This window comes from Aotus nancymaae, unplaced genomic scaffold, assembly GCF_030222135.1.
Source record: "Aotus nancymaae isolate 86718 unplaced genomic scaffold, 86718_ANA_hifiasm-v0.15.2.pri h1tg000064l_1, whole genome shotgun sequence".
Classification (NCBI taxonomy): domain Eukaryota; kingdom Metazoa; phylum Chordata; class Mammalia; order Primates; family Aotidae; genus Aotus; species Aotus nancymaae.
This window is the reverse complement of record NW_026988479.1, coordinates 32,824,219-32,849,458: the sequence shown is the minus strand read 5'-3', so window position 1 is coordinate 32,849,458 and position 25,240 is coordinate 32,824,219. Positions and strand designations below refer to the sequence as shown.

General features: G+C 49.9%; 1 protein-coding gene across 1 annotated transcript; it reads left to right on the top strand.

Moving 5' to 3' along the window:
• Positions 1-573: 573 nt before the first annotated feature.
• On the top strand, positions 574-23,718 carry EIF3B (eukaryotic translation initiation factor 3 subunit B). The gene is made up of 19 exons (XM_012438558.3): positions 574-1,140; positions 5,143-5,335; positions 6,531-6,650; positions 6,968-7,025; positions 7,530-7,658; positions 7,930-8,087; positions 10,015-10,146; positions 10,226-10,292; positions 10,705-10,751; positions 13,095-13,305; positions 15,031-15,103; positions 15,920-16,042; positions 17,783-17,861; positions 18,668-18,806; positions 20,064-20,189; positions 20,692-20,769; positions 21,166-21,274; positions 21,421-21,539; positions 22,317-23,718. The coding sequence occupies exons 1-18, from the start codon at positions 669-671 to the stop codon at positions 21,522-21,524; spliced, it is 2,418 nt and encodes an 805-aa protein (XP_012293981.1). The 5' UTR covers positions 574-668; the 3' UTR covers positions 21,525-21,539; positions 22,317-23,718.
• The last annotated feature ends 1,522 nt before the right edge of the window (positions 23,719-25,240 follow it).

Below are 25,240 nucleotides of genomic sequence, written 5' to 3'. Positions count from 1 at the left end.
TCTAGTCGTGTGGGCTGCCTCTGGCTCGCCCTGAATTCCTTTTCTATTTTGGAGGTGTCCGTCCTTTTGCCCAGTCAGTAGACGAGTTCAAGTGACCCACACGGACAGGGGGACATTAGTAATGTAAGCTACACGGTTTGCCTAGCAAAAGGCTGAGACGCCCTGAACAATCGCCTTTTGAGCCTCTACTTGTCTATGGTATTAACTGTTGAGTTAGAGGACATTTTCATAGCACTCCGCATACTAAAATGATTTTTGGTCCCCGCTTTCGGCGCTGCAAATAGTTCAGTCTCGACCTGCAGCGCCCGACGGGAGAGGAAAGGGGGCGGCCGCCATGTTGGACGAAACCATCCCTTGCCACATACGGGGTGGTCAATGCTCCCATGAGTTTACTGATGGATAGAAACAACCTTGACGAATAGGATTAAGCACTTTCTTTTCACAAAGAATTCAGTTCGGTGATTTCGGACGCGGTCCTGCGGATGTAAGTCCTCTTAGTCTCGTTGTGAGGGCCCAAGGCGTGGGTGCGCCCCTCGCCCTGCGGCCTTGGTGTGGCCTCCCGGTCGCACGCACATGGCTGGGCTGTAGCCGGCGCGGCGCGCGGTGCGGTCTGGGAGAGTCGGAAGCGCGGTGGTCGCGAAGCCCTGCGGGGAGGCAGCGTTGGGCCCATGCAGGACGCGGAGAACGTGGCGGTGCCTGAGGCGGCCGAGGAGCGCGCCGAGCCCGGTCAGCAACAGCCGGCCGCCGAGCCGCCGCCAGACGAGGGGCTGCTGCGGCCCGCGGGGCCTGGCGCTCCGGAGGCGGCGGGGACCGAGGCCGTTAGTGAGGAGGTGGCGGCCGCCGAGGCCGGACCGGAGCCCGAGGTGAGGACCGAGGCGGAGGCGATCTCCGGCCCATGCAAGTCGCCTTCGCCGTCGGCCGCCGAGGAGCCGCCTGGGTCGCATGCCGAGCCCCTCGCCCCGTCACAGCGCGAGGCCCGGGACGATCGCGCCGATAGCCGGGCCCAGGCGGCGTCCGAGGACGCTGGAGGAAACGAGGGCAGCGCAGCCGAGGCCGAGCCCCGGGCGCTGGAGAACGGCGACGCGGACGAGCCCTCTTTCAGCGACCCCGAGGATTTCGTGGACGACGTGAGCGAGGAAGGTGAGGGCGCCCGGGGCGGGGCCAGCGAGCGGCGCGGGAGCGTGTCTGGGGTTCCCGAGGTGGGAGACGTCGTCGGGCTGTGCCACCAGTTCGTGCAGAAGTTCCAGCGAGGGTATCCGTGTGTTCCCGAGAAGCCACGGTGGAGGAGGTTCCCAAGTGCCCGCCCTGGAGGTCTTCTGAGAGCCCAGCACCTCCCCTTTTGTAGAAAAGGGGGCTAGATGGAGCCCACTTCGGAAGTTAGGCGTTTGTGAGACAATCAGAAATCTGTGAGGGTGGGAGAGGGCTCCAGGGGGGCTCCGTTATGACCGGATGTGCCTGTGCCGTGAGTGTCGCTGCTGAGGGTACAGCAAAAACCGAGAACCCGGTGTCAAGCTTGCGGGTCTGCGTGTCCCCAGAGCTGACTCGTCAGACCTTCCAAGGTCGGGATCGTAGTAACAGGTTGTGGCAGAGCCGGTGATTTTGTCTTCCTGCCCCGCAGAATTGTCCACCTCCAGAGACTTCCCTAGTGGGACAGACAGTCCCTGTCAAATTCCAGTTTGTTTTCCTTTATCCCCCCTCTTCCCCAGGGTAAACCTGTAAGGCGAGTTATTTTTCCAGGTTTTAATGTTGTTGATAACAGCCTGCTTTGCTTTCATCTCTACCTTGATTGGATTTACAGGCATATTTCTGCTTCCTGCCTAAAGGCGCACCTCTCCTAAAGTGACTTCTGATGAGAGCTGATCTCATTTGTTTTTGCTTTGTTTTTAGCCGTCTTAAGTCTTTAAGTTGGGAACACATCAGCCTGTCTATTGACTGAGTTAGTACTAGAGTGAGAAAAATAAAAATACTCTTGCTGACACAGCCGGTGATACACTAAGACAATTTAGGGAACAACATAGAGTTGCCAACTTATAATTTAAATGTTTTTAAATTTTTTTGAGATGGAGTTTTGCTCTGTCACCAGGCTGGAGTGCAGTGGCATGATCTCGGCTCACTGCAGCCTCTGCTCCAGGGTTCAGGCAATTCTGCTGCCTCAGCCTCCTGAGTAACTGGGACTACAGGTGTGCGCCCTCATGCCCAGCTAATTTTTGTATTTTAGTAGAGATTGGGGGTTTCACCAAATTGGCCAGGCTGGTCTTGAACTCCTGACCTCGTGATTTGCCCGCCTTGGCCAGTTTAAATGTATTTTTAAAAGGCTATTAGAAATATAAAAATCAGCCAGGTGTGGTGGTGCACACCTGTAGTCTCAGGTACTTGGGAGACTGAGGCACGAGAATCACTTGAACCCGGGAGGCTGAGGTTTCATTGAGCCGAGATCCCATCACTGTACTCCAACCTGGGCGACAGAGTGAGACCCTGTCTCAAAAAGTGAAACGTTAAATAAAGAATAAAAAGGCTGTCAGTTACTGTGACCATTAGTATATTGCACTATTTTTCATAAAAGACTAAATATTAGCATGAAAAGCAGGAAGGACACCACAAACTAGTGAAGACCTTGGGAGCATCTAGTCTAAGTCCTTTGCTCCTGAGGAAACGTGTCCCTGGAGGTGGAGTAGGCTGCTGAGAATTCCTGGTGGGTCAGCACTGCTTGGGGTCCCCCAGGCTCTCCTGCTCAGAACAGTGTTCTTTGTAATACTTAGATTTTTCTTAGATTTTGAAATCAAAACTTTTGGTTTAGTGATTGTTTTGAGCCCTTGGATATTCTGCTGAGTTTTTGTTGTTGTTGTTTGTTTGCTTGTTTTTTAAATAGAGACAGAGTTTTACCATGTTGGCCAGGCTGGTCTTAAACTCCTGACCTCATGATCCTCCGGCCTTGGCCTCCTAAAGTGTTGGGATTACAGGCGTGAGCCACCACGCCCAGCCTGAGTTGTTTTTTTAAAGCATTATTTGAGCCCATTGAATTCACAAATTTCTAATATGTAAATTCTTTCTGGAATTGGGAAGAGCCACAGGATGCTAATATGACCACAAGGTTGGCTGGGCTGGGTGATGACTGTGGATCATCCTGAAGCTGCAGTGTTGGCCAGAGTGACAGGTGAGCCATCTGGTCCTGGGGAACTCAGGCTCAGCAAGCCAGCATTTGTCATGGTCCCCTTGGTTGTGGTTGGTAACTCAGGTAGGTTTTGTGTTTTATGAGAATAGCTGCCCTTCAGGGTCAGTGTGCAAGACAGTATATGACTATCAGTTCTTTCCAGAAGGGGTCAGGTCTTGCAGGGAGCAGACCAGAGATGGCCTGGAGTCCCTGTCTTGCCGCCTTTAGGTTTTTGGTACAGATTAGCATCCCAATCTGTAATCATCCTTTCAGGTTAATGTTTCAGCTGCCTTTGGTGTTTGGTGAAACAAATAATGTGATTAGGATTTTAACTCTAAGTGTCTTTTTTGGCTCATTAACTATTTTTTCTCTTTCTATTTGCTATTTAGTGTTGAGAATTGTTCCATTCTATTTTTCCTGGAAAGAGATTGGGAATCCATGAATTGTGCGTAACTGATGCTTGGGCTGAGAGTGATCAAGGCGATGTGTCTTCATGGTGTAGTTACTTCATATATTTCCTTCCTAGGTGTGGGCAGGTTTTTCTAGTCTAGATGCTTTGAGCTTGTGGGAAAGGAGTACACAGTTTGTGTAAAAGCTGAGCCTTTTATTGCAAGCCTTGTAAATTCAGTTCAGGCTTTCATGACATTTAATTGACTTTTAGGTCTCCCCCTGCTTCTCAGAAGGAAGAGGGCTGAAAGTTGAGTTGATCACCAGTGTTCAGTGATGTCAGTAATCACACTTTTGTAATGAAAGCCAGAAGGACCAGGTTCAGGGGGTCCACATAGCTGAACAGGTGGAGGCTCCTGCAGGGTGGCGTGCCTGGAAAGCACAGGGAGGCCCTGCGCTTCTCTTCCATCTGCTTCTTTGTGTTCTCTATAACATCTGTTATAATAAGCTGGCAAACCTAGCTCCCTGAATCCTGTAAGCTGTTGTAGCAACCCAAGAAGTAGGGAATAGTGGGAACCCTGCTTTGGAGGCTTTCGGTCAGAACTGGAGATGACAGCCCACTACTTACAATTGCCATCTGAAATGGGGACCCTTCTTTGGGACTGAGCCTTCAGCCTGTGGGATCTGATGCTAATTCCCGGTAGATAGTGTATGAATTGGGTTAAGTTGGAGGACACCCAGCTGGTAGCCCCTGGAGAACTGCTTGATATGGACCCACATCTGGTGTCAGAAATGTGTTGAGTGGCATGTAAGTAGGAAAAACACTTTGCTCCATCCCTATCTCCTGTGTTGATCCTTCGAGATTTTTAACATAGGGAATGTTGGATAAGGGGTTTTGGACGAAGGTGCCTGGTGGTGGGCTGGTCAGGAAGCTCACCCCAGGTGCCTTCCCTCTTTGGTTTTTTTCCTGATCCCCTTGTGAATGGCTATCCAGTTCACTGCCTGAAAACATGAAAATAACTGGGAACAGGAGGTGGGAGAAGAGTTACTATTTTCATCCCAATTCACTCAAAAGAGGTTTTCCTCCTTGAATAATTTCTAGTAGTTTGAATTCACAGCACAAATGTGCTGCGAATATATTGAGCATTTAAATATTTACTTGTTTGCTAAAATCTTCTGTAAAAGTCAGTTTTCATTGACATTGGGGTGGGGTTCTGCCTAGATGTTGCTAGAAACCTTTCAAAATCTAGGGATCTCTAAAAGATCTAATATTGGATATTCTTTAGATTTTCTTCTTCATTTGCATTTTGCATTGTTAAAAGCTTTTTATTGTTACTGTCTTCTGGTCTTTGGTTATTGCCAGAACTTAACTGACATACCTTGACTGTTGACATTTCTGTCAAAGGGAGAGAGAAGAGTCCCAGTTTCCCCACTTCTCACATTTAAATTCTGAAACAAGCTAGGGTTGGGGTTTCTTTTGCTCACAGCGAAAGCATTTGGATGATTCATTGTCACTTCCTGGATATTTGTTCAGGGTGCTCAGTTAATGTGTTAACGTTTTTCTTGGTAAAAATGGTCATTTGACAAATCTCTGTCTCTTTCAGAATTACTGGGAGATGTACTCAAAGATCGACCCCAGGAAGCAGATGGAATCGATTCGGTGATTGTAGTGGACAATGTCCCTCAGGTGGGACCTGACCGACTTGAGAAACTCAAAAATGTCATCCACAAGATCTTTTCCAAGTTTGGGAAAATCACAAATGATTTTTATCCTGAAGAGGATGGGAAGACAAAAGGGTATGTGTTCGCCTGTGAGAGAAGTCTCATCTGTGTCTGGCACGTCGTGATGAAGGAGTGTTGCACTGCTGCCTTGCCCAGGCACGTGGGCCATTCACTTATTCAGGCCGCCCTCAGCAGGAAACTCTCCAAAGCAGTGAATGAGAAGATGATAAAGTTTGTTTTTTTAAGTTAAGGTTTTAAAGTTTTTTAAATTACCTAGAATAGGCCAGCATGGTGGCTTACACCTGAACTCCCAACACTCTTGAAGACTGAGGCCAGGAGTTTGAGGCTGCAGTGAGCTATGATTATGTAGCTGCACTCCAGCCTGGGTGACAGAACAAGACTCTGTCTCTCAAATAAATGACATAAAGTAAAAACTAACTAGAATAGTTTTAGTCTCTAGAAAAATTATCAAATGTAGGTAATGCTACTGTGTTTTTATGTTGGGCAGTCAGTTGAAGGGTAGCCTCTTGACCCTCGGTTACTCGTGTTACAATGAAACATTCTCTGAGGTCCTTTGTAATGTTGCCTGTAATACACAATATTAGGCTATTTTTAAGATTTTACTTATTTTTGAGACAGAGTCTCACTCTGTTGCCGAGGCTGGAGCGCAGTGGTGCAATCTCAGCTCACTGCAACCTCTGCCTCCCAGGTTCAAGCAATTCTCCTGCCCTAGCCTCCCAAGTAGCTGGGCTTACAGGCGCATGCCACCACGCCTGGCTGATTTTTGTATTTTTAGTAGAGGGAGTTTTGCCATGGTCTGGATCTCCTGAACTCAAGTGATCTGCCCACCTCAGCCTCCCAAACATGAGCCACAGCGCCCGGCCACAAGTTTTTTCAAAAAACGGCTTTATTGAGATAATCGATACGTAATAAATCTGCATAGTTTTAAGGTATACAGTTTAATAGATTTTGATGTGTACACTTCATGAAACCATCGCTACAGTCATGGATGTTTTGATTAACTTTTCTATAATTTATAATCATAAAACTAGAGACTCGAATCTTCTGGTTAGGTTTCCCTCTCACTTAGGGAGGTCTGTGGGTCTGTCCTCTGTGTGACTGCCTTAGGCTCGAGGCAGGAAGAACAGCACAGATAACTCCTGGTACAGAGGGCTTGTCCATGGAGAGGGGTGGGGCGGACGGTGCGTACCTACCCAGCCTTACCGTGTGTGTGTGTGTGTGTGTGTATGAACGGCCCTCTCTCGCTCAGGTATATTTTCCTGGAGTATGCGTCCCCTGCCCACGCTGTGGATGCCGTGAAGAATGCCGACGGCTACAAGCTAGACAAGCAGCACACGTTCCGGGTCAACCTTTTCACGGATTTTGACAAGTAAGTTCAGACCTGGCCATGAGGAAGTGGACGTTGATGTGCAAGTGACCGGCTGTGTCTGGGTGGTTTGGTGCTTCTTGATGGGCGTTGGTGCCTGTCAGATTGTTCACGTCCTTTCTGGGCAGGCTTCCGCAGGGCCACAAGGCCATTTCACAGCCCTGCCCCAAGCTCCTGGCCCATAGCACCCCTCCCCGTTATGCCAGTCACAGCCCTGGGGGTGGGCAGGCAGGAGTGCAGTAGGGCCATGCTGGACCCCTCATGGGGTGCTCTTTCCAGTCATCAGGGCTTCGGGTTCCACAGTCTCCTTTCTCCTCTAGGTATATGACCATCAGTGATGAGTGGGATATTCCAGAGAAACAGCCTTTCAAAGACCTGGTGAGTGGCCTGAAACCTGCATCTCAGTGGTTTAAAGAAGTGCTGCTGGGGCACGGTAGCTCACACCTGTAACCCCAGCACTTAGGGAGGCTAAGGTAGGGGGATCCCTTAGTTCCAGGAATTCAAGACCAGCCTGGGCAACAAAGTGAGACCCCCTCCTTACAAAAAGTAAGTACATAAATTAGCTGGGCCTGGCATGCACCTGTAGTCCCAACCACTTGGGAGGCTGAGGTGGGAGGATCACTTGAGCCTGGGAGGTTGAGGCCATGGTGAGCTATGATTGTGCCACTGGGCTCCAGCCTGGGCAACAGCAAGACCCTGTCTCAAAAAAAAAAGGAAAAGAAAAGAAATGCTGGGTGGTGTCTTGACTTGAGGTTAAGGTGTGACTCGGCAGTTGAGGTGTGGACTGAATTTGTCATGTCTTTAAGAGCAATAGTTGTGAATGAGTTTTTTTAAAAATAATGAAATGTTATATTCCTTGCCTTTTATTTTTTTATATATAAGGGGAATTTACGTTACTGGCTTGAAGAGGCAGAATGCAGAGATCAGTATAGTGTGATTTTTGAGAGTGGAGACCGCACTTCCATATTCTGGAATGACGTGAAAGACCCTGTCTCAATTGAAGAAAGAGCGGTGTGTATTTGCTGCCACTGGGGGCGGGACTCACCTCCCCTGTTTCCTTAACAAAGTGGAACTTTGTTTCCATCAGAAAACTGAAAGAGCAAGTGAGGTTTTGTTTTCTTTGAGATTGCTTTCTGAAAACAACTTATTGTATTCCTCTTCCAGCTTTGAAGTAGATCCTAAGAAGTGAACAGGCTTTGTGTATTTCAGTTAAGAGTTTGCAGAATAGATTTACTGTAGGAAAGTCTTGATGTTTGATATTTTGCACTGCCTTTTTCTGCAGAGATGGACAGAGACATATGTGCGTTGGTCTCCTAAGGGCACCTACCTGGCTACCTTTCATCAAAGAGGCATTGCTTTATGGGGGGGAGAGAAATTCAAGCAGATTCAGAGATTCAGCCACCAAGGGGTTCAGCTCATTGATTTCTCACCTTGTGAAAGGTAAGCTGCTAGAAAAACGCCAGTGGAGTTTCTATGCTTTTCACCCCATGCCAGCCTTCTATAGGTAGTCTTTAATTTTGTAGTATTTCAAACTTAGTAGAAAGATAGGAGTGTGGAGAACACTAGTGTGCTTTACTGAGATCTTCTCACATTTGGTTGCCTTTGCATCATCCTTTGTTGTCTCTGTATAGATATTTTTCCTGAGCCATTTATAAGTTGAAGTAACATGTCTCTTTAACCCTGAATGTGTATTCCTAGAAATAGGATTTTGTTAGCGTGACCACAGTGCAGGCACTGACTTCAGGGATTTAACATTGTTGTAACATTTGATTGCATTGCCATATTCTAATTTTGTTACTTGACCTAATAGTTCTGTATATTATTTACTTTCCTTCAGGATCTAGTCTAAGGTCACATATTTTACAGATAATAAATTTTCCTTGCTCTGTCACCCAGGCTCGGTGCCATTGCAGGCTCATTGTAGGTAGCCTCAGCCTCCCAAGGTCAAGCGATTCTCCCACCTCATCCTCCTGAGTTACAGGGACCACAGGCACATGCCACGACTTATAGCTAATTTTATTTTTTGTAGAGATGTGGGTCTCACTTTGTTGCACAGGCTAGTCTCAAACCCCTGGGCTCAAGTGTTCCTCCTGCCTTGACCTCCCAGAGCACTGGGATTACAAGTGTGAGCCACCGCACCCGGCCAAGCCAGGGTTTTTGATCTAGCTAATCTGGTTGTCTGAGCCCTCCTAGGGAAAGGCACAGTTGTGGAAGTCAGTATGAGGGCAAGATGGGGCTGTTCTGCTTTGCCCTCATGGGTTATGTCTGCCTTCCCCTCTGATGTAAAGGACTGTCTGTTAACACTGTGTGAACTGAGTGAGCAGGTATAGTAGCTCCAGACAAGCCAGCAGTCAGGTAAATAATGACTGGGAGGAGCCTCTAGGCTCTAAAGTTTCCCCATCAGACTTATGCTGGCTTTTGAACTGGATGGGACTTTTTTTTTTTAAGATGGAGTTTCGCTCTTGTCGCCCAGGCTGGAGTGTAATAGCGTGATCTCAGCTCACTGCAACTTCCCCTTCCCAGATTCTAAGCGATTCTCCTGCCTCAGACTCCCGAATGGCTGGGACTAGAAGCGCCCGCCACCATGCCCAGCTAATTTTTGTATTTTTGGTAGAGATGGGGTTTCACCATGTTAGGCTGGTCTTGAACTCCTGACCTCAGGTGATCCACCTGCCTTGGCCTCCCAAAGTGTTGGGGTTACAGGAATGAGCTACTCTGCCCAGCTATATATTTTTTAACCTTGTTAGTCTTAATTAAACATTGGTAAAGATAGAATTCTGACCAGGCACGGTGGCTCATGCCTGTAATCCCAGCACTTTGGGAGGCCAAGGCGGGTGGATCACCTGAGCTCAGGAGTTTGAGACCAGCCTGGCCAACATGGTGAAACCCCATCTCTACTAATAATACAAAAATTAGCTGAGCATGGTAGCGGGCGCCTATAATGCTATCTACTCAGAAGGCTAAGACATAAGAATTGCATGAACCCAGGAAGTAGAAGTTGCAGTGAGCCGAGATCATGCCATTGCACCCCAGCCTGAGCAACAGGGTGAGATTTTGTCTCAAAAAAAAAAAAAGATAGAATTCCACACTGCGTCTCCCTCTAGATCACTCAGCAGACTTTTGTGTAGGATCTGTGTGATTTTTCCTGTGCTGATCTTGGATAAACCTGCAGTGTGTTGACACCAAGAATGAACAAGCGCTGCTTCTGCTTCCCACTCCGCTTGGGATCTCTTGGGGCTGGGAGAGTGTGGTGTTTGGGGAGAGAGTTGGTTCTATGAGTTCTGACTGCTTGTTCTGGCTGCACAGACAGACTGTGATCCTCCCGGAAGAGGAGGATAGCATGAAGTGTTGCCTCCCTCTCTTCTAGGTATCTGGTGACCTTTAGCCCCCTGATGGACACGCAGGATGACCCTCAGGCCATAATCATCTGGGACATCCTTACGGGGCACAAGAAGAGAGGTTTTCACTGTGAGAGCTCAGCCCATTGGCCTATTTTTAAGTAAGTGGATCATTTTAACAACCTCTGTAGCCTTTTGTCTTGTAAATGGAATACCCTGGCACTTCTGTTTTCTTCTTAGGTGGAGCCATGATGGTAAATTCTTTGCCAGAATGACCCTGGATACGCTTAGCATCTATGAAACTCCTGTAAGTGGCTTCAGTGATGGGAAACACTCATCCCGTCCTTGCTTGTAATTGGGGTGTGGTGCCTTTACTTACTTGTGCTAAAAGAGGCGGAGGAGGTTTCACAGATTGCAGTAAAGGCCTGTCTCCTGCGCCGTTTTAACTACTCCTGCTCTGGGCGAAGCTCCTTAGTCCCACCTGCCACCTGCCCACCTTGCACAGCTGTGGGAAGTCCTGGATGGGAGTTAATGCAGTGGGCTTCGGACCTGCGGCTCGCGGCAGTGGATGGGTGGGTGGGTTCACCATCACCCTCTCCGCGCACTGCTCCCTAGGCAAACTCACATCAGACTCGTTTCCTTTTGTGAAAAGTTACATGTGTTACTGAGACACTGACATGATTTGACTCAACTGTAACCTTCCCCTTTTTTTTGGCCAGTCTATGGGTCTTCTAGACAAGAAGAGTTTGAAGATCTCTGGGATAAAGTGAGTGTTCTTATCAATTTGGTATCTTAGTGTGTTCAGGCTGCTTAACATAATACCAAAGACTGGTTGCTTATTACAGCAGAGATGTCTTTCTCCCAGTTCTGGAGTTTGGGAGCCCAAGGTCACCGCGCCTGTAGACTGGTGAGGGCCCACTTCCTCATGGACAGCCCCCTCAGTCCAGCCTCACCTGGTGGAAGGCTTCTGGGTCCACTTCTGTAAAGGTCCTCATCTCATTCCTGAGGGCTTCATCCTCATGACCTGCTCAGCCCCCAAAGTCCCCACCTAATGCCGTCACCCCAGAGGTTAGAATTTCAGCCTGTGAATTTGGGGGACATAGATGTTTTCCACTGCAGTTGGTTTCCTTTATTTACTCTCTCGTTTAGTACTTCTTTTTTTTTGAGATGGAACCTTGCTCTGTCACCCAGGCTGAGGTGCAGTGGTACAGTCTCAGCTCACCACAGCCTCTGCCTCCCGAGTTCAAGCGATTCTCCTGCCACAGCCTCCCAAGTAGCTGGGACTACAGGTGCGCACCACCATGTCTGGATAATTTTTGTGTTTTTAGTAGAGACTGGGTTTTACCATATTGGCCAGGCTGGTCTCGAACTCCTGACCTTGTGATCCGCCTGCCTTGGCTTCCCGAAGTGCTGGGATTATAGGTGTGAGCCACCACACCCAGCCTAGCACTCAGTTCTTAACTAGTTGGAGAGAACATGGTGAGTTTGTTCTTTTTTAAAAATCTTTTTTTTTTTTTAAGACAGTCTCACTCTGTCCCCCAGACTGGAGTACAGTGGCATGATCTCTGCTCACTGCAACCTCCGCCTCCTGGGTTAAAGGCATTCTCCTGCCTCAGCCTTTTGGGTTCCTGGGACTACAGGTGCCCACCACCACACCCAGCTAATTTTTGTACTTTTAGTAGAGATGGGGTTTCACTGTTGGCCAAGTTGGTCTCACCTCAGCCTCCCAAAGCGCTTGGGATTACAGTCATGAGCCATCACACCCAGCCATTTTTTAATCTTTTTTGAGACAGGGTCTTGATCTGTTGCCCAGGCTGGAATACAGTGACGTGATCTCAACTCACTGCAACCTTCGCCTCCCAGGTTCAAAGGATTCTGGTGCCTCAGCTTCCTGAGTAGCTGGAATTACAGGGTGCACCACCGTGCTCAGCTAATTTTTTGTATATTTTAGAAGAGGGGTTTCACCATGTTGGCCAGGCTAGTCTTGAACGCCTGACCTCAAGTGATCTGCCTGCCTGCCTCCCTTGGCCTCACAAAGTGCAGGGATTACAGGTGTGAGCCACTGTGCCCAGCCTAAGGTAAATTTGTTCTGAATGCCAGGATGAAGGCTCAAGCCGATGGGCAGCAAGGCTGCTCCGCGCTGGGCCCACCACCCTCGAGACACCACTTCAGCAACTCTCCTTTCTGTTCCCAGAAATGAATCTTCAAGGCCAGAGTCTTGAGTTGGCTTCCTTCCATCTACCTCATCTTTGACCTAGAAACTGGGAGGGTGATTCCAGCCTTTTAAGGAAGAGAGGGGACTTTGCTTAAGTGAAAGGTTTTCCTGTTACTCTTCTGTCTGAGGCAGAGATTGGGGAGCCGTCAGCTCATTTTCATTATCAAAGAATGGGCATGTTTTTATTTATCAGAAAACTCTTGGAACTGGTCAGTGTCACGACAGTGAACTACCAGCAATCCAAGGACATTGACGTTTCTTACTCCTTTTATTTTTACATTTTTGGGCAAAATTATGGCTCATAAAATAAAAAGAAGACCAGGATGTTGGTTCTCAGTAAATGCAAAACAGAGCACATAGCGTGTATACAGCTGTTTTTCGTGTAGGTGAGCTCAGGAACCGTTCCTTCCAGCAGCTCTTCTGTTGAACACTTGATCCACAATGGAGGGAGTTGCCCTCGTTCTTGCTCATTGCTTACACTTGATTTGCCGTTTTTCCCTTTGACACCTTAATTAATCTTTAGATGTCATATAGCCAGATCTGCCAGCCTAAAACTTGCTTGCCTCAAAGCAGCAGTATGTGGTGTCTAAGAGTGGGCTGACGGAGCCCAGGCTGGAGTCCATATGAGTCTGTGCGTGGCGGTGGGGTTGCTCATATTTTGTCTGCATTTACCCCTGTTACAGTGAGCGCAGTTATGCCCCAGGGTCCTGATGAAGACCTGTGAAGCTGTGCACCATGCCCAGAGCAGTGTGTGCCTGTGCGGAGCGAGCGCTCAGCGTCAGCTGTGACGGCATTGAGCTTCTGTACAGAAAATGAGTTGTTTTATTTTCTTCTGCTTTTCAGTTTCATCATCACTTGGTCTTTGCTGTAACATTTTATTTTCCTGATCTGCAGAGACTTTTCTTGGTCTCCTGGTGGTAACATAATAGCCTTCTGGGTGCCTGAAGACAAAGATATTCCAGCCAGGGTAACCCTGATGCAGCTGCCTACCAGGCAAGAGATCCGAGTGAGGAACCTGTTCAACGTGGTGGATTGCAAGCTGCATTGGCAGAAGAATGGAGACTACTTGTGTGTGAAAGTAGACAGGACTCCGAAAGGCACCCAGGTATGTGGGTGCCTGTGGGAACTGGAGGTTCCTTATCCTTTGCTCTTCAGTGACCACTGTATTGTTTGGAGGCTGTTAATGGATTTTTAAATTCAGATTTGTGGGTTATTTTGACACCTTCCTGATACACCCGGCAAGTCTTAGTTAGAGATCTTGGCATATTCTATTTGTAGAGTATAATTTTTTTTTAAGAAAAGTTTTTCGAATAGGCTGGGTGTGGTGCCTCATGCCTAGAATCTGAACACTTTTGCAGGCTGAGGCAGGAGGATTGCTTGAGCCCAGGAGGTCAAGGGTGTAGTGGGCCATGACTGCACCACTCTACTCTAGCCTGGGCCACAGAGCAAGACACTGTCTCCAGAATATGTTTTGAATAGATATTACATTCACATGGTTTAGAGTTCACAAAGGAATACAGTAAAATGTCCCCAGACACCCACCTTTTTTCTATATTGATTGCTAAAATGAGAATAACATTTTGTGTTTTTTTCTGTCACCCAAGGTGGAGTGCAGTGGTATGATCTTGCCTCACTGCAACCTCCACCTCTTGGGTTCAAGTGATTCTCCTGCCTCAGCCTCCCCAGTAGCTGGGACTAAAGATGCCTGCCACCACGCCCAGCTAATTTATGTATTTTTAGTAGACACGGAGTTTCACCATGTTGGTCAGGCTGGTCTTGAACTCCTGGCCTCAGGTGATCCGTCCACCTTGGGCACCCAAAGTGCTGGGATTACAGGCGTGAGCCACTGTGCCTGGTTGAGAATATTATTTTCTTTCTAAGCACAAAGAGTAGCATACTCAGATTTTTTTTGTGTGTAGTCGATAATTAATATTTACCTTATCAAAACATTGTCTGAATTTTTCCTCTAATGGAAGTATTCCACTCTTTAAAGTGGTGAGGCAGTTCAGCGGCTTTTAGTGTGTTCACAGGGTTGTGCAGCCAGCATCACTCATTTCACAGTGTTTTCATTGGTTGGGCATGGTGGCTCACCCTAAGTGGAAGGGAGGATAACTTGAGGCTAGAAATTTCAGACCGTCCTGGGCAATACAGTGAGACCCCATCTCTGCAGATAATTTTTAAAAGATAAAAAATAAGAAATATTTTCATCACCCTACAAAGAAACACCATACCTATTAGCAGTCTCTCTGCCCAGCTCCTGGCATCACTAATGTCTCTGACTTCCCTATTCCAGACTCGCAGCTGGAATCAGATAGTTTGCAGCCTCTGTGTCTTAACTCCTTCATGGAGCAGTTTTCCCACGGCTTGTCCGCAGTGTTGAGTCTGAACAGGAATCTGATGTTGGGTGGACCACATTTCTTTGCCTCCTTCCTCTTTTGGTGGACATCAGGGCGGTTTCCCCTTAGACTCCTGGAGTCGGGCAGGACTTCTGGAAGGTCATGGCTGCAGAACACCAGACTGTAGTGAGGACCTTGGGACTGCTTGTGCCAGAGTGTGGAGGGCAGGGAGGCTCCTGAAGGTGGGATCTGGTCAGATTATTTCATGCATGTCCGGTAGCTGCTTCTAGATGGGGTGCTGGCAGTTCCCCTCCAGCCTTAGAACTGTGTTCTCTCCTGAGGGCTGCGGCTGCCATCACTGCAGATGCTCGTGTGTGCAAACCGGGCGTGCAAATCGAATCTTTTATTATGAAGTTGTCCTTTGATTTAAACCTTTTTCTCATGTTTTCAATGTCCAGAATGTCACCCCTTCCCTCCTTTTTTTTTTTAAACAGGGTGTTGTCACAAATTTTGAAATTTTCCGAATGAGGGAAAAACAGGTACCTGTGGATGTGGTCGAAATGAAAGGCAAGTTTTATTTTAGTTATTTTTAGTTGGATGAGCCCTAAGTGCTGTTTTACACTTGGCTTTTAACACTTTCCTGCTAGTGGGTTTTCTGAGCAATGGAGTCAGGACTGTGAACTCTCACCATTAATAGCCATCTCCAGGTCACAGAATGTGTTTATAGCCTTGGCAACATAGTGAGACCCTCTCTGTACAAAAAATACAGATATTAGCCAGGTGTGGTGGTGTACACCTATAGTCCCAGCTGTTCAAGAGGCTGAAGTGGGAGGATCAATTGAGCCCAGGAGCGGAGGTTGCTATGAGCTGAGATTGCGCCACTGCACTTCAGCCTGGGTGACAGCAAGACCCTGTCTACAAAAAAGAGAGAAGAGATGCAGCCTGTGTTCTTGTTTGGCTTTTTGTTTTGCTATAGAAACAAGGAGGAAGGAAGGAGAAAAACAGGTGAGCAAACGTCAAACCTGGCTGCCCTGCCTTGTAGGGAGACAGGAAGCCAGGATTCCACTGTAGATGCCACACTAGGTGAAAAGGAAGTGGCATCTACAGCTGCCTGCAACATCAGGCTCCTTGTCCCACCGTGGGTATCCTGCTCTTAGGAAGGGAACAGTTTCACATAAGTCATTCACACGAGTGGAGGCAGCTGCCTCTGAAACTCCAGGAATGTGCACCTTTTCCTGCTGTTGCTTGCTCTGTGGTCCTTTTAATGAACTTTTAAATGTTGGGGGCTATTTCTCTCTGTTGAATAGTGAACATTTTAACTGCTTTAAGAGTATTCTGTTCTGAATTGACCAAAAAGGGAGTGGTCTCTTTCGTCAATTTTAGAAACCATCATAGCCTTTGCCTGGGAACCTAATGGAAGTAAATTTGCTGTGTTGCATGGAGAGGCTCCGCGGATATCTGTATCTTTCTATCATGTCAAAAACAACGGGAAGATTGAACTCATCAGTAAGTAGCCTGGTCCCTTTCCTTTTCTGAACAGGTCAGCACGGATAAGGACCCAGTCGCCCAGCAGTGAGCGTTTGACTGGCTTAGGACCACTGCTGGTCAGGACTCACCTGGGAATGGGGCGCAGTGGGCTTGGCTGACAGAAGTGAGCGATGGCCCAGTGGTACAGCCTCCTTGCGGGGCAGGGCGCCTCTCTGAGCCCCATTGGGCCCTCATATTTAAGCAAGTATTTCCAAGGTTTCTGTTCTCTGTCATTGTCTCAGGTGAAGCTGTTTCTCTTATGGCTGTAGCTGCTTTCTCTCGGCTTGGGGTCACTTCCTGTGGACATGCTCCCACCAGTCCCCAGTCTGGGTTGGGTGCCTCTGACGTTGCAGGGTGTGCAGAGCTGTTCCACGCGGCTGTGCCTTGCCCCCGTGCACCTGGTTCCAGTGCTACTATACTCACCCACCTGGGGCTTGCTCCTCACAGTGGTGCGGTGGCCCTCGCCCGTCTCATGGCATCTGCTATCTTTGCCCTTAGCTCCTCACTTCATCCAGGGGTCTCTGCTCAGCACAGAGCCCAGTGCCTGTGGGGATGGAATGAACCATTGCCTGTTGCTTCACAGGCGTGGTGTGTATGTGTGTGGCAGCCAGGAGGTAGCAAGGGGCTGTGTTCCTCCCGCAAAGGACTGGCTGCCTTATGCCTACGTGCAGAGCCATGGGTTTGACCCTATACCTGTAAAGGGTTGGAATCCCCTGGCCTCACCTTTCGCAACATGATTCTGTGAGTAGTTCAGTTTCGTTTTCACTTTGCTGGAGCTTGGCAGGTGCGTGGTGCTCTCAGTTGGCAATAGATCACAAGATTGGCTGTATCATTAATTCCCGTTGGTGGAAACATACGGGCAGTTGCAGACTGTCCAGAGACTTGTATCAGTCTTCTAGGTCATAAGACAGACGGCAAGCAGAAGTACCCTGTACCTTCCAAACACGTATGACGCGCCTCTCCTGAGGTTTGGAATAGACTCTGTGGCCACCGTGTGGGTTCTGTCTCATGCCCGTGGCTGCTGGGGTTTTTTGTTGGTGCAGGTCTGAGATCCCTGCCCCTGCTGGGGTGCGTTTGCCTTCCCACATCTCCTCCCCTCCATATCCTGTCCCAGCTTCTTTTTTAGATGTACCACAGGCTAAGGAGAGAGAGGCCGCAGGTCGTCAGCTCTGTCTGAGCAAGCTCTGAGGGGGACTTGAGCCCAGCCCGGCTGGCTTTCACTTCTCACTGCTGCAGCGGCTCTGCCCGAGGTCCTTTCCAGAAGTAAGACTTAGTACCTGGAAAGATGATGACTGTAGGCAGTTTGAACAAGCATACAGCTTCTTCAAAGATGTCTTGTCGCTAGCAAAGTGGCTTTGGTCTTCCAAGGTCACACGTCTCTGACATCCTCTCCTTGTTGGGGTCCCTGCAGCAATGAACGTTTGCTGTAAAGGGAATTCTTTGTCCATTTACCTCAGGAAATAGGAAAGTAGTGTTGCTTTGAAATACCCCTGCCCCTTCTTTTTTTAACCCCATTTAAAGTATGGATTATGACTTAAGGGGTACTTAGCGATGGATTTTGTAAAATTGTTTTCCGAGGTGGTCGGGCATTCCCAGCTGTGCCCGTGTGGGTAGCGTGACTCACAACCAAGTCCCCTAGCCTTGACTGCTCTTGGTTCCTTACTTCATCCTGGGGTGGAAGCCCTCACAGCTCGTGACGGGCACTCTGTTTCCTTTCAGAGATGTTCGACAAGCAGCAAGCAAACACCATCTTCTGGAGCCCCCAAGGACAGTTTGTGGTATTGGCGGGCCTGAGGAGGTGGGTGTCCGCGCGCTGAGCCTGTCCGCCTCGTGAGTAGTGCTCTGCCTGCTGCGGCGGAGACCCCTCAGGCGCCTGCACCCTGCGCTCTGGCTCCTCCTCCCACTTCTTGGTAGAGGGAGTGTTGCGCACTGAAAGGATTTACCCCGGTGTGGTGGATGGGACATTATTGAACCTTTGCGGATCCATGACAGTCCAAGACTGAGGCCAAGCCAGGGCAGATGGAAATAAGCACTCACAGATGCTTTTGTGAAGTGACAGGCCGACCAGTCTGGGTTGTGGTTCTTTCGTGGTTAAACAAGTGCCTTCCAGCAATCCACTTACCCCCCTGCCCCCGCCGCAGGAGGTCAATCCCCTCTCTTCTAGCGAGAGGGTATTAGTTACACAGCTGTGAGGCTGCCTTACCTCTGTGGTTGGTGTCACGGTATGGGTTTTAGCTGCATTCCAGCAGTGTGTCAAAATTGTGGAGAAGCTTCCAGCTTTCTGCTCTGAGTTAAAGGAATATCCTTTTGTCGCTGCTTTCCCTTGCTTCATTGTCAACACTTGCTACTGTAATTTTGGAGGCTTACTTAGCCTCAGATAACATTTCCTGTGAAAATAATAGTGATGGCAGACATGAGTAATACTCATTGCACACTCTGCAAGCTGTGATTTGTCTCACAGTGGCCACCAGAGGCTGTTGCTGTGCTTGTTTCCATGTTAACGCCAAGGCTGGCTCCCTGGGGACCCCATGCTGTGCCTCTCAGGAGTGGGATGTCAGGAAGTATGCGTCTCCGTGAACCTGACCATCCTGTTTGTCTCTGCAGTATGAATGGTGCCTTAGCATTTGTGGACACTTCGGACTGCACGGTCATGAACATCGCAGAGCACTACATGGCCTCTGATGTTGAGTGGGATCCTACCGGGCGCTATGTCGTCACCTCTGTGTCTTGGTGGAGCCATAAGGTGCAGGCCTGAGGGCATAGCTTTGGCTGTGGATAGAAGCAGGGAGTGCTGGCTGGCCGCTGACTCTGGTGCTGTCCTGGGACCTCAGGGAGGGGCACCAAGCCTTGGTGTTTAACAGAAGCCTCAGCTGGTGTTTGTGGCAGGAGGAGGAGGATTCTGGGTTGTAGAAGAGGTGGCGGGAGCAGCCCCTGCTCATGGTGGGGGGTCTTACCCTGGGGCCCAGGGACCCGTGGAAGGGAGTGTGAGTGTGTCATGCACGAGTGTTTTTCTGCAGAGAGGAGTCATTTCCTTTAAAGTCTGAACAGTTGCATAACCTCAGACATGAGGAATCTTCTCTTTGGGAGTCAGTGGTTGAGTCCAGCCGCCACCTTACCCACAAGTTCTTATTCGAAAACTGCTGATTAAGTTTGCTGAGGACTTCTTGTATTTAGTGACTTTTAGAAAGTTGATGGAGGTATTGACGCTTGAACCGTCCATGCAAATAGAGTCTATGAGATCAAATTAGGGTAATTTTATTGAATGAGATACTGAACTTTTAGGAATGCCAACTTACCAAATATTACTACAAGTGTCTAGACTTAGAAATCTTCACATTTAAATCAGGGTATGTTGATCATGGCCTGGGTCCAGGTATGTTCATATGTCACTGTGGTAGGGCCTACCTTGACACCACTTTAGGGCAGGCACAGTGGCTTACACATGGAATCCCACCACTTTAGGAGGCAGAGGCAGAAGAATCACGTTAGTCCAGGAGTTTGAGACTAGCCTGAGCAACATAGTGAAACCCTAACCCCATTAAAAGAAATAGACCTTCTAAGCTATTGACTACTCTGCTTGAGGTATAAACACTTAGCTCCCACAATGCCAGCCTGTCATAGGGAGTTTATCCTGGGTGCCAGTGAAGGTGCCGTCCTTCATGAAGAGTCCTGCTATGAAGAGAGTGGAACCGAGCGGCATGTGGTGATGCAGTTAGCTTACATCCGGCACGAGGTTCTTGTTGCCAGCAGGAACACGTAGGCCTGTGCTATGATGAGCGCTGCTCCAGCTGCTGTGTGCCCTGCACTCTGGGTTGATTACATATTTTGTGTCTTTCATTTACTGACCACCTGCCCTGCTGATTGTCAGCTCAGCAAAGGTAGAGCTTTGTTTGGTTCACATGTGTCCGCGATATCCAGGACCTTGTTCAGCAAGTGACATAGTCACTGTTGTGGCTTTGCTGACCCCTTTATGTCCTGGTGTGTCCCTGCCCTGGCCTAGGTGGACAACGCGTACTGGCTCTGGACTTTCCAGGGACGCCTCCTGCAGAAGAACAACAAGGACCGCTTCTGCCAGCTGCTGTGGCGGCCCCGGCCTCCAACACTCCTGAGCCAGGAGCAGATCAAGGTCAGCATCCCCCACCCTCAGGTGCAGGGCATGTGGAGGTGATTATGGTATTGAAAGGAAAAGTGGTTAGGGTGGTGACTGGGGGATAGGCCCTTTGAAGAGACGAGGGAACAGTGAAAACTGAATGGAATAGAACAGCTTTAGGATAGTAAACTAAGGTCTTCAGCTTGTTGAGGGAAGTTTTACATGAACCTGAGGGGTAAAAGATGCCAGGGGTCATTAAACAGTCCTGGTGGGATTAGAAAGCTACTTGTCTGGGATTTACATAATGATGGTAAAATAGGCCAATGGTATTAGGTCAGAACGAAGAGGAGGGTTAAATCCCAGGAAGAAAGTCAGTCTCAACGTGAAACACGGAAGAGAGAGCAGGCGCGAGCACTCCTGGGGCACTGTGTTCTGTTAATGACTCTGGATGTTACTTCATGTCGGCAGCTTCGAAGATTGCGTTTGTGCTTCTTGCTTTGAATGTTAAATCCTGAGTGACAGTAGTCTTTTGTTTCAGCAAATTAAAAAGGATCTGAAGAAATACTCTAAGATCTTTGAACAGAAGGATCGTTTGAGCCAGTCCAAAGCCTCAAAGGTGAGCCTCGTTCCCTGAAGTGAGAGCCATGCTGCGACATCCACCATCACAGCAAAGGCGGGCTCACGTGTGAGGCGGGCCTCGAAGCAAAGGGCTTCGAGGGGGCTGCTGTGTATCTGCTCAGAGTTGCTTCTGCCCTGAAGACACTGGTTCTGTTTTCCTCCTAGGAGGGATGCAGTGGGGGACTGGGGCTGGCACGGGGACTTGGAGTTGGCGGCCTCACTGCTGCCCTGTGGGTGGGGGCAGTGTTGGGGGGGAAATGAGAACGAATGGACTGCCATTCCTGCCCGAACACCTCCAAATGCCATTGTCCTGGCTCTGTCCCCGGGTGTGTGCTCTTCACAACGGCGAGGCAGGTGTCACCAGTTCTGTGGCTTTCCCCACCCTCGTGCGTAGGAATTGGTGGAGAGAAGGCGCACCATGATGGAAGACTTCCGGAAGTACCGGAAGATGGCCCAGGAGCTCTATATGGAGCAGAAAAACGAGCGCCTGGAGCTGCGAGGAGGTAACTTTGAGATCCCTCAGTCACCAGCTGGCCCTTCCGCCGCCATGGGCCTCAGTGGACACGAACTCCTGCATTCTTCCCACTGGCCTCGGTGGTGCCTCTCAGCATCTGCCCCTATGGGTGACCCGTGCCCTTTGTCCCCTCAGGGGTGGACACTGACGAGCTTGACAGCAACGTGGACGACTGGGAAGAGGAGACCATAGAATTCTTTGTCACTGAAGAAATCATCCCCCTCGGGAATCAGGAGTGACCGGGGAGCTCTGTGGTGAGCATCTATGGGGAGGTGTGATGGGGGTCGTGTTGGCTTCTCTCATGCTGCTTCTGTTATCTCACTGAGAAAGCACCTCCTTTAAGGCAGGGGTGAAGCCCCGGTGTTACGTGCTAAGGGTTAGCTGAGCCTTGTGTGAAATGTGGAGTTGGTGCCGACCTGGCCTTGGCTGTGCCCTCTGACTGCATTGCAGATGGTGCCTTTCAGGCAGTGCTGGGTGAGGGAGGCACCGTAGCCAGGTGCTGGGAAGGGCTAGGAAGAGGAGGGTGGCTGTGCCTGGCCATTTTCCGACACCCTTGCTAATGACGGCCGCGGTGTTTCCACCAGAAAAAAATGCTGGTGTGTGTGGCTGCAACTGGTTCCGCCAGCCACCAGCCTGTTCTGAGACAAGCCTTCCAAGTCAGGGGCTGGGGAGCTCCTGAGTCCTGGGGGCCTCCACGCCTCACAGCGTGGGCATGTGTGGGACAGAAAGCTTAAGTCCCTGGGACTTGGGGGTGCCTGAGAATGGCCTGGTTGCTGTCCCCAGGGCAGGACCATGAGTGAGTGGTGGTGGCACACAGGCTCAGCTCTCTGTGGCCAAGGTGACTCCTGTTGCCGGACTCAATGTCAGCCCCAAGGTGATGTTCAGCAGCCCCTCAGCCTTTTCAGGTGGTGCTATTTAGGGCCACCATGCCTGTCCGTCCAGGGGACGGAGCCACTGAGCTGACCCCGCCTGGCGCTCCCGCGCTGAGCTGCAGGACGGGGCGTGAGCGAGGTTCCTCTGTTGCATTGCAGCGCGTGTGGTGTGGAGTGGAGGCCGCCCTGCAGGAAGCCTGCTCGACACCCACCGACTCCCCATGCTCTGGACTGTGACCACGCCTGGGATTCTGCCATTGCAACACATTTTTGTGCCTTTCAGCCCCTGGTGTCTGCAGTGGGGGGTTTTAAGGCACCACTTCCACTTCTTTCTTGTTTGGGGTTTTCTGTCGGAACCACCTGCGTTGGCTCCGTAGACTCTAGCAGCGTCACCGGCAGCACCTCCTTCCGCAGCCAGTGGTGTTTCCACGGTGCCCATCCACAGCTGAGCGGCGTTTCCGTTGAAGGACTTGCATCCCCGTCGCGCGCAGTGCTGGACATGTCCTGAAGATCCACCGGGAGGGCACTGCCACGCCTCGTACCCCCACCGTGCAGGTTGTGGCCAGTTTTCTCCACAGGTTGAACGTGGAAATAAAAGCAAACTTGTATGAAAAAGCCGTCTTTCTCCTCTCTTTGAATGTAGATAGCGACCTTGAACCTGTTGCCTGCCTCCCTCCTCGGTGGCAGGTGCCTGCTTGCCAAGCCAGGTCTCCACAGGGTGCCGTCCCATCTGGTCGTGGGGCACACTCGGCCGCTCTGCATCCAGCAGTTTGCTGGTCAGTCACGCCACAATCTCTTCCGTTCCGTTGTTTTCTGTGAGAGGTGCTGGTCATTTTCCCTGGTGAGAACCCTGTGGCCTTGCCTTGGCGTTAGACTCATTGGGAAACGTGTGTTGAGAATGGTCAGTTCTGCCCACTTATACGTGGTCCTCTTGTAGTACTGAATGGGTTTCCTGTTGGAAAGAAGCACACAAATGGGGGGAGTTTCAACCCCTTCTGTTTGCAGGGTCTCACTTCCCATTGGCACCCGTGACCTAGCATTTTCATCCACCTCTTTTCAACTTGTGGAACCTGAGGCAGCACTCAGAACTCACAGCCAAGGGACCATTACAAACCTAAGGCGATGGGGCTGTAGTTCACAGGGCAGAGGACCCAGGCGCCTGCTGCCCTGGAGGAGCAGCCTGGAGCCTCGGGTCCCGCTGGGTTTCCTGGGTGTGAGGAGGGCGCCTTGGTGCATTTTCTTTTTTATGAGCCTTACATTTCTCTTATCTGCGTTTTTAAAATTCTAGAGTTGTTGCAATCCTGCCGTTTATCCTGTGCCCCTTCAGTGCACATTTTATTAGTAATTCTTGTTTACGTTCATGCTCTTTAAACTCATGCGTTTAAAGTCTAGTGTGCCAAGAAACAGTTTTTCTGATTTCATGGAAAGAAGAAAGGCACACAGTTCTACCATATGACAAATTTTTAACAGACCTTCTAAAAAAATTAAGTTTTCACTGTTTTAAATGCACTAGTTGTAATTGTTTCATATAATTTGTAAATAAAGAATTTCTGAAGACTTTGTGCTGGTTTTCACTTTGCTACGGTCTGTGGATTTCCCAGAGCTGGCCTGCAGTGGAGGGACTTCCCAGGTATCGGGGTCCCCAGGGCTTTGGGCTCAGGACATCAGGGTGGGCTTGGGACCTCTGCTGCAGGCGCTGCCTTGGTTGTGTCTCAGGAGGCTGGAATGTTGCGACCCATGGACGTGTTCCTGGCAAGTGCCTTGGTCAGACACTGCATCCTAGAGGAGTGGGACGTGGATGTTGGAGGGGCAGCCCCTTCCTTGCCAAATCCACCTGGCAGGGGCTTCCTGCAGCACAGCATTGACCTGGACACCAAGGAAGAGATGGATGTGGCCAAACATACGCCCTGGCCTCTGAACTGAGCTGCCCCTGCCCCGCAGTTGGCATACAGGAAAGGTGCAGTGCAGTGGCTTTTGGGAGAGCTTGAGTTGCCCCTCCTGCCAGGAATGGACCCCCGGGCCCTTTCAGCTCTGTAGTTGGAATCATGAAGTTGGACTTAGAGGTTCGAATGGCATGGATCTGATCTTAGCGTGATTTATTTTTTTCCTTTTTTGGGGGGTTGTGCCGTGCCCAGCCCAGCCTTGATGTGATCTCTGTCACTGTGGGAGTGGTTTTCTGTGCTTGACACTGACCCTGGCTCTGGGCACTGTCGTCCTGCACTCTGGTTAACACAACCTGGCGGGGACAGTCGGCCTTGGCGGTGCAGGTTCGGTGCGGTGACCTCCCCTGGACTTCCAGTGGAAACATTGAGCACAACCTTTAGGCATTTAATACATGTGATAGCCAATCCGAGCACTGACTGGGAAAGGCACATAGACCATGGCTAGTGCATCAGCGATGTGGTTGTAGGCCAGGTGCGGTGGCTCACACCTGTAATTCCAGCACTTTGGGAGGCCAAGGTGGGCGGATCACCTGGATGAGTTCAAGACCAGCCTGCCAACATGAAACCCTGTCTCTGCTAAAAATACAAAAGTTAGCCAGGTGTGGTGGCACATGCCTGTAATCCCAGCTACTCGGGAGGCTGAGGCAGGATACTTGCTTGAACCTAGGAAGTGAAGTTTGCACTCCAGCCTGGATGACAGAAAAAAAAAAAAAAGTGGTCACTGTTGGAAACAGCAGTTGTAGTTGAAGTTGCTGCGTGAAGCTTCAGCTGCTGCCATTTGTCTGCTTCAAGGGAAATGCTCCAGGCCCACCCTGGTCTCTCTGTGAGGGGCCCCTGGGGTGGGCAGCGTCTCTGCTGGTCTCAAGGTCCCCACCCTGCAAAGAAGAGGGGCAGCCCCTCCACCTGCATCCTGGTGGTCAGGCCGGCTCATGTGCACCAGGTGAGGCACATGGAAACCCGGGGCTGCCATAGCGAATGTGGAGATAGAGGCCACTGCGGTCTCTGGAGCTGTCCCCATGTGCAGATGTGATCAGGAGGGCCATCCTGCTCCTTGGGGCTCTAATCACGTGAGCGGTGACAGCCCAGCTCCCCTGAGGCCCACCTGATGTCACCGGGGCGGGGTGGGGCTGAGCACAGCCA

Excerpts from the sequence above, each read along its gene's own strand:
- EIF3B (XM_012438558.3), top strand. The coding sequence starts at position 669 with ATGCAGGACGCGGAGAACGTGGCGGTGCCTGAGGCGGCCGAGGAGCGC. Across the intron at positions 10,752-13,094 it reads TTGAAGATCTCTGGGATAAA|AGACTTTTCTTGGTCTCCTG; the intron begins GTGAGTGTTCTT and ends CCTGATCTGCAG. Across the intron at positions 15,104-15,919 it reads GGATGTGGTCGAAATGAAAG|AAACCATCATAGCCTTTGCC; the intron begins GCAAGTTTTATT and ends CGTCAATTTTAG.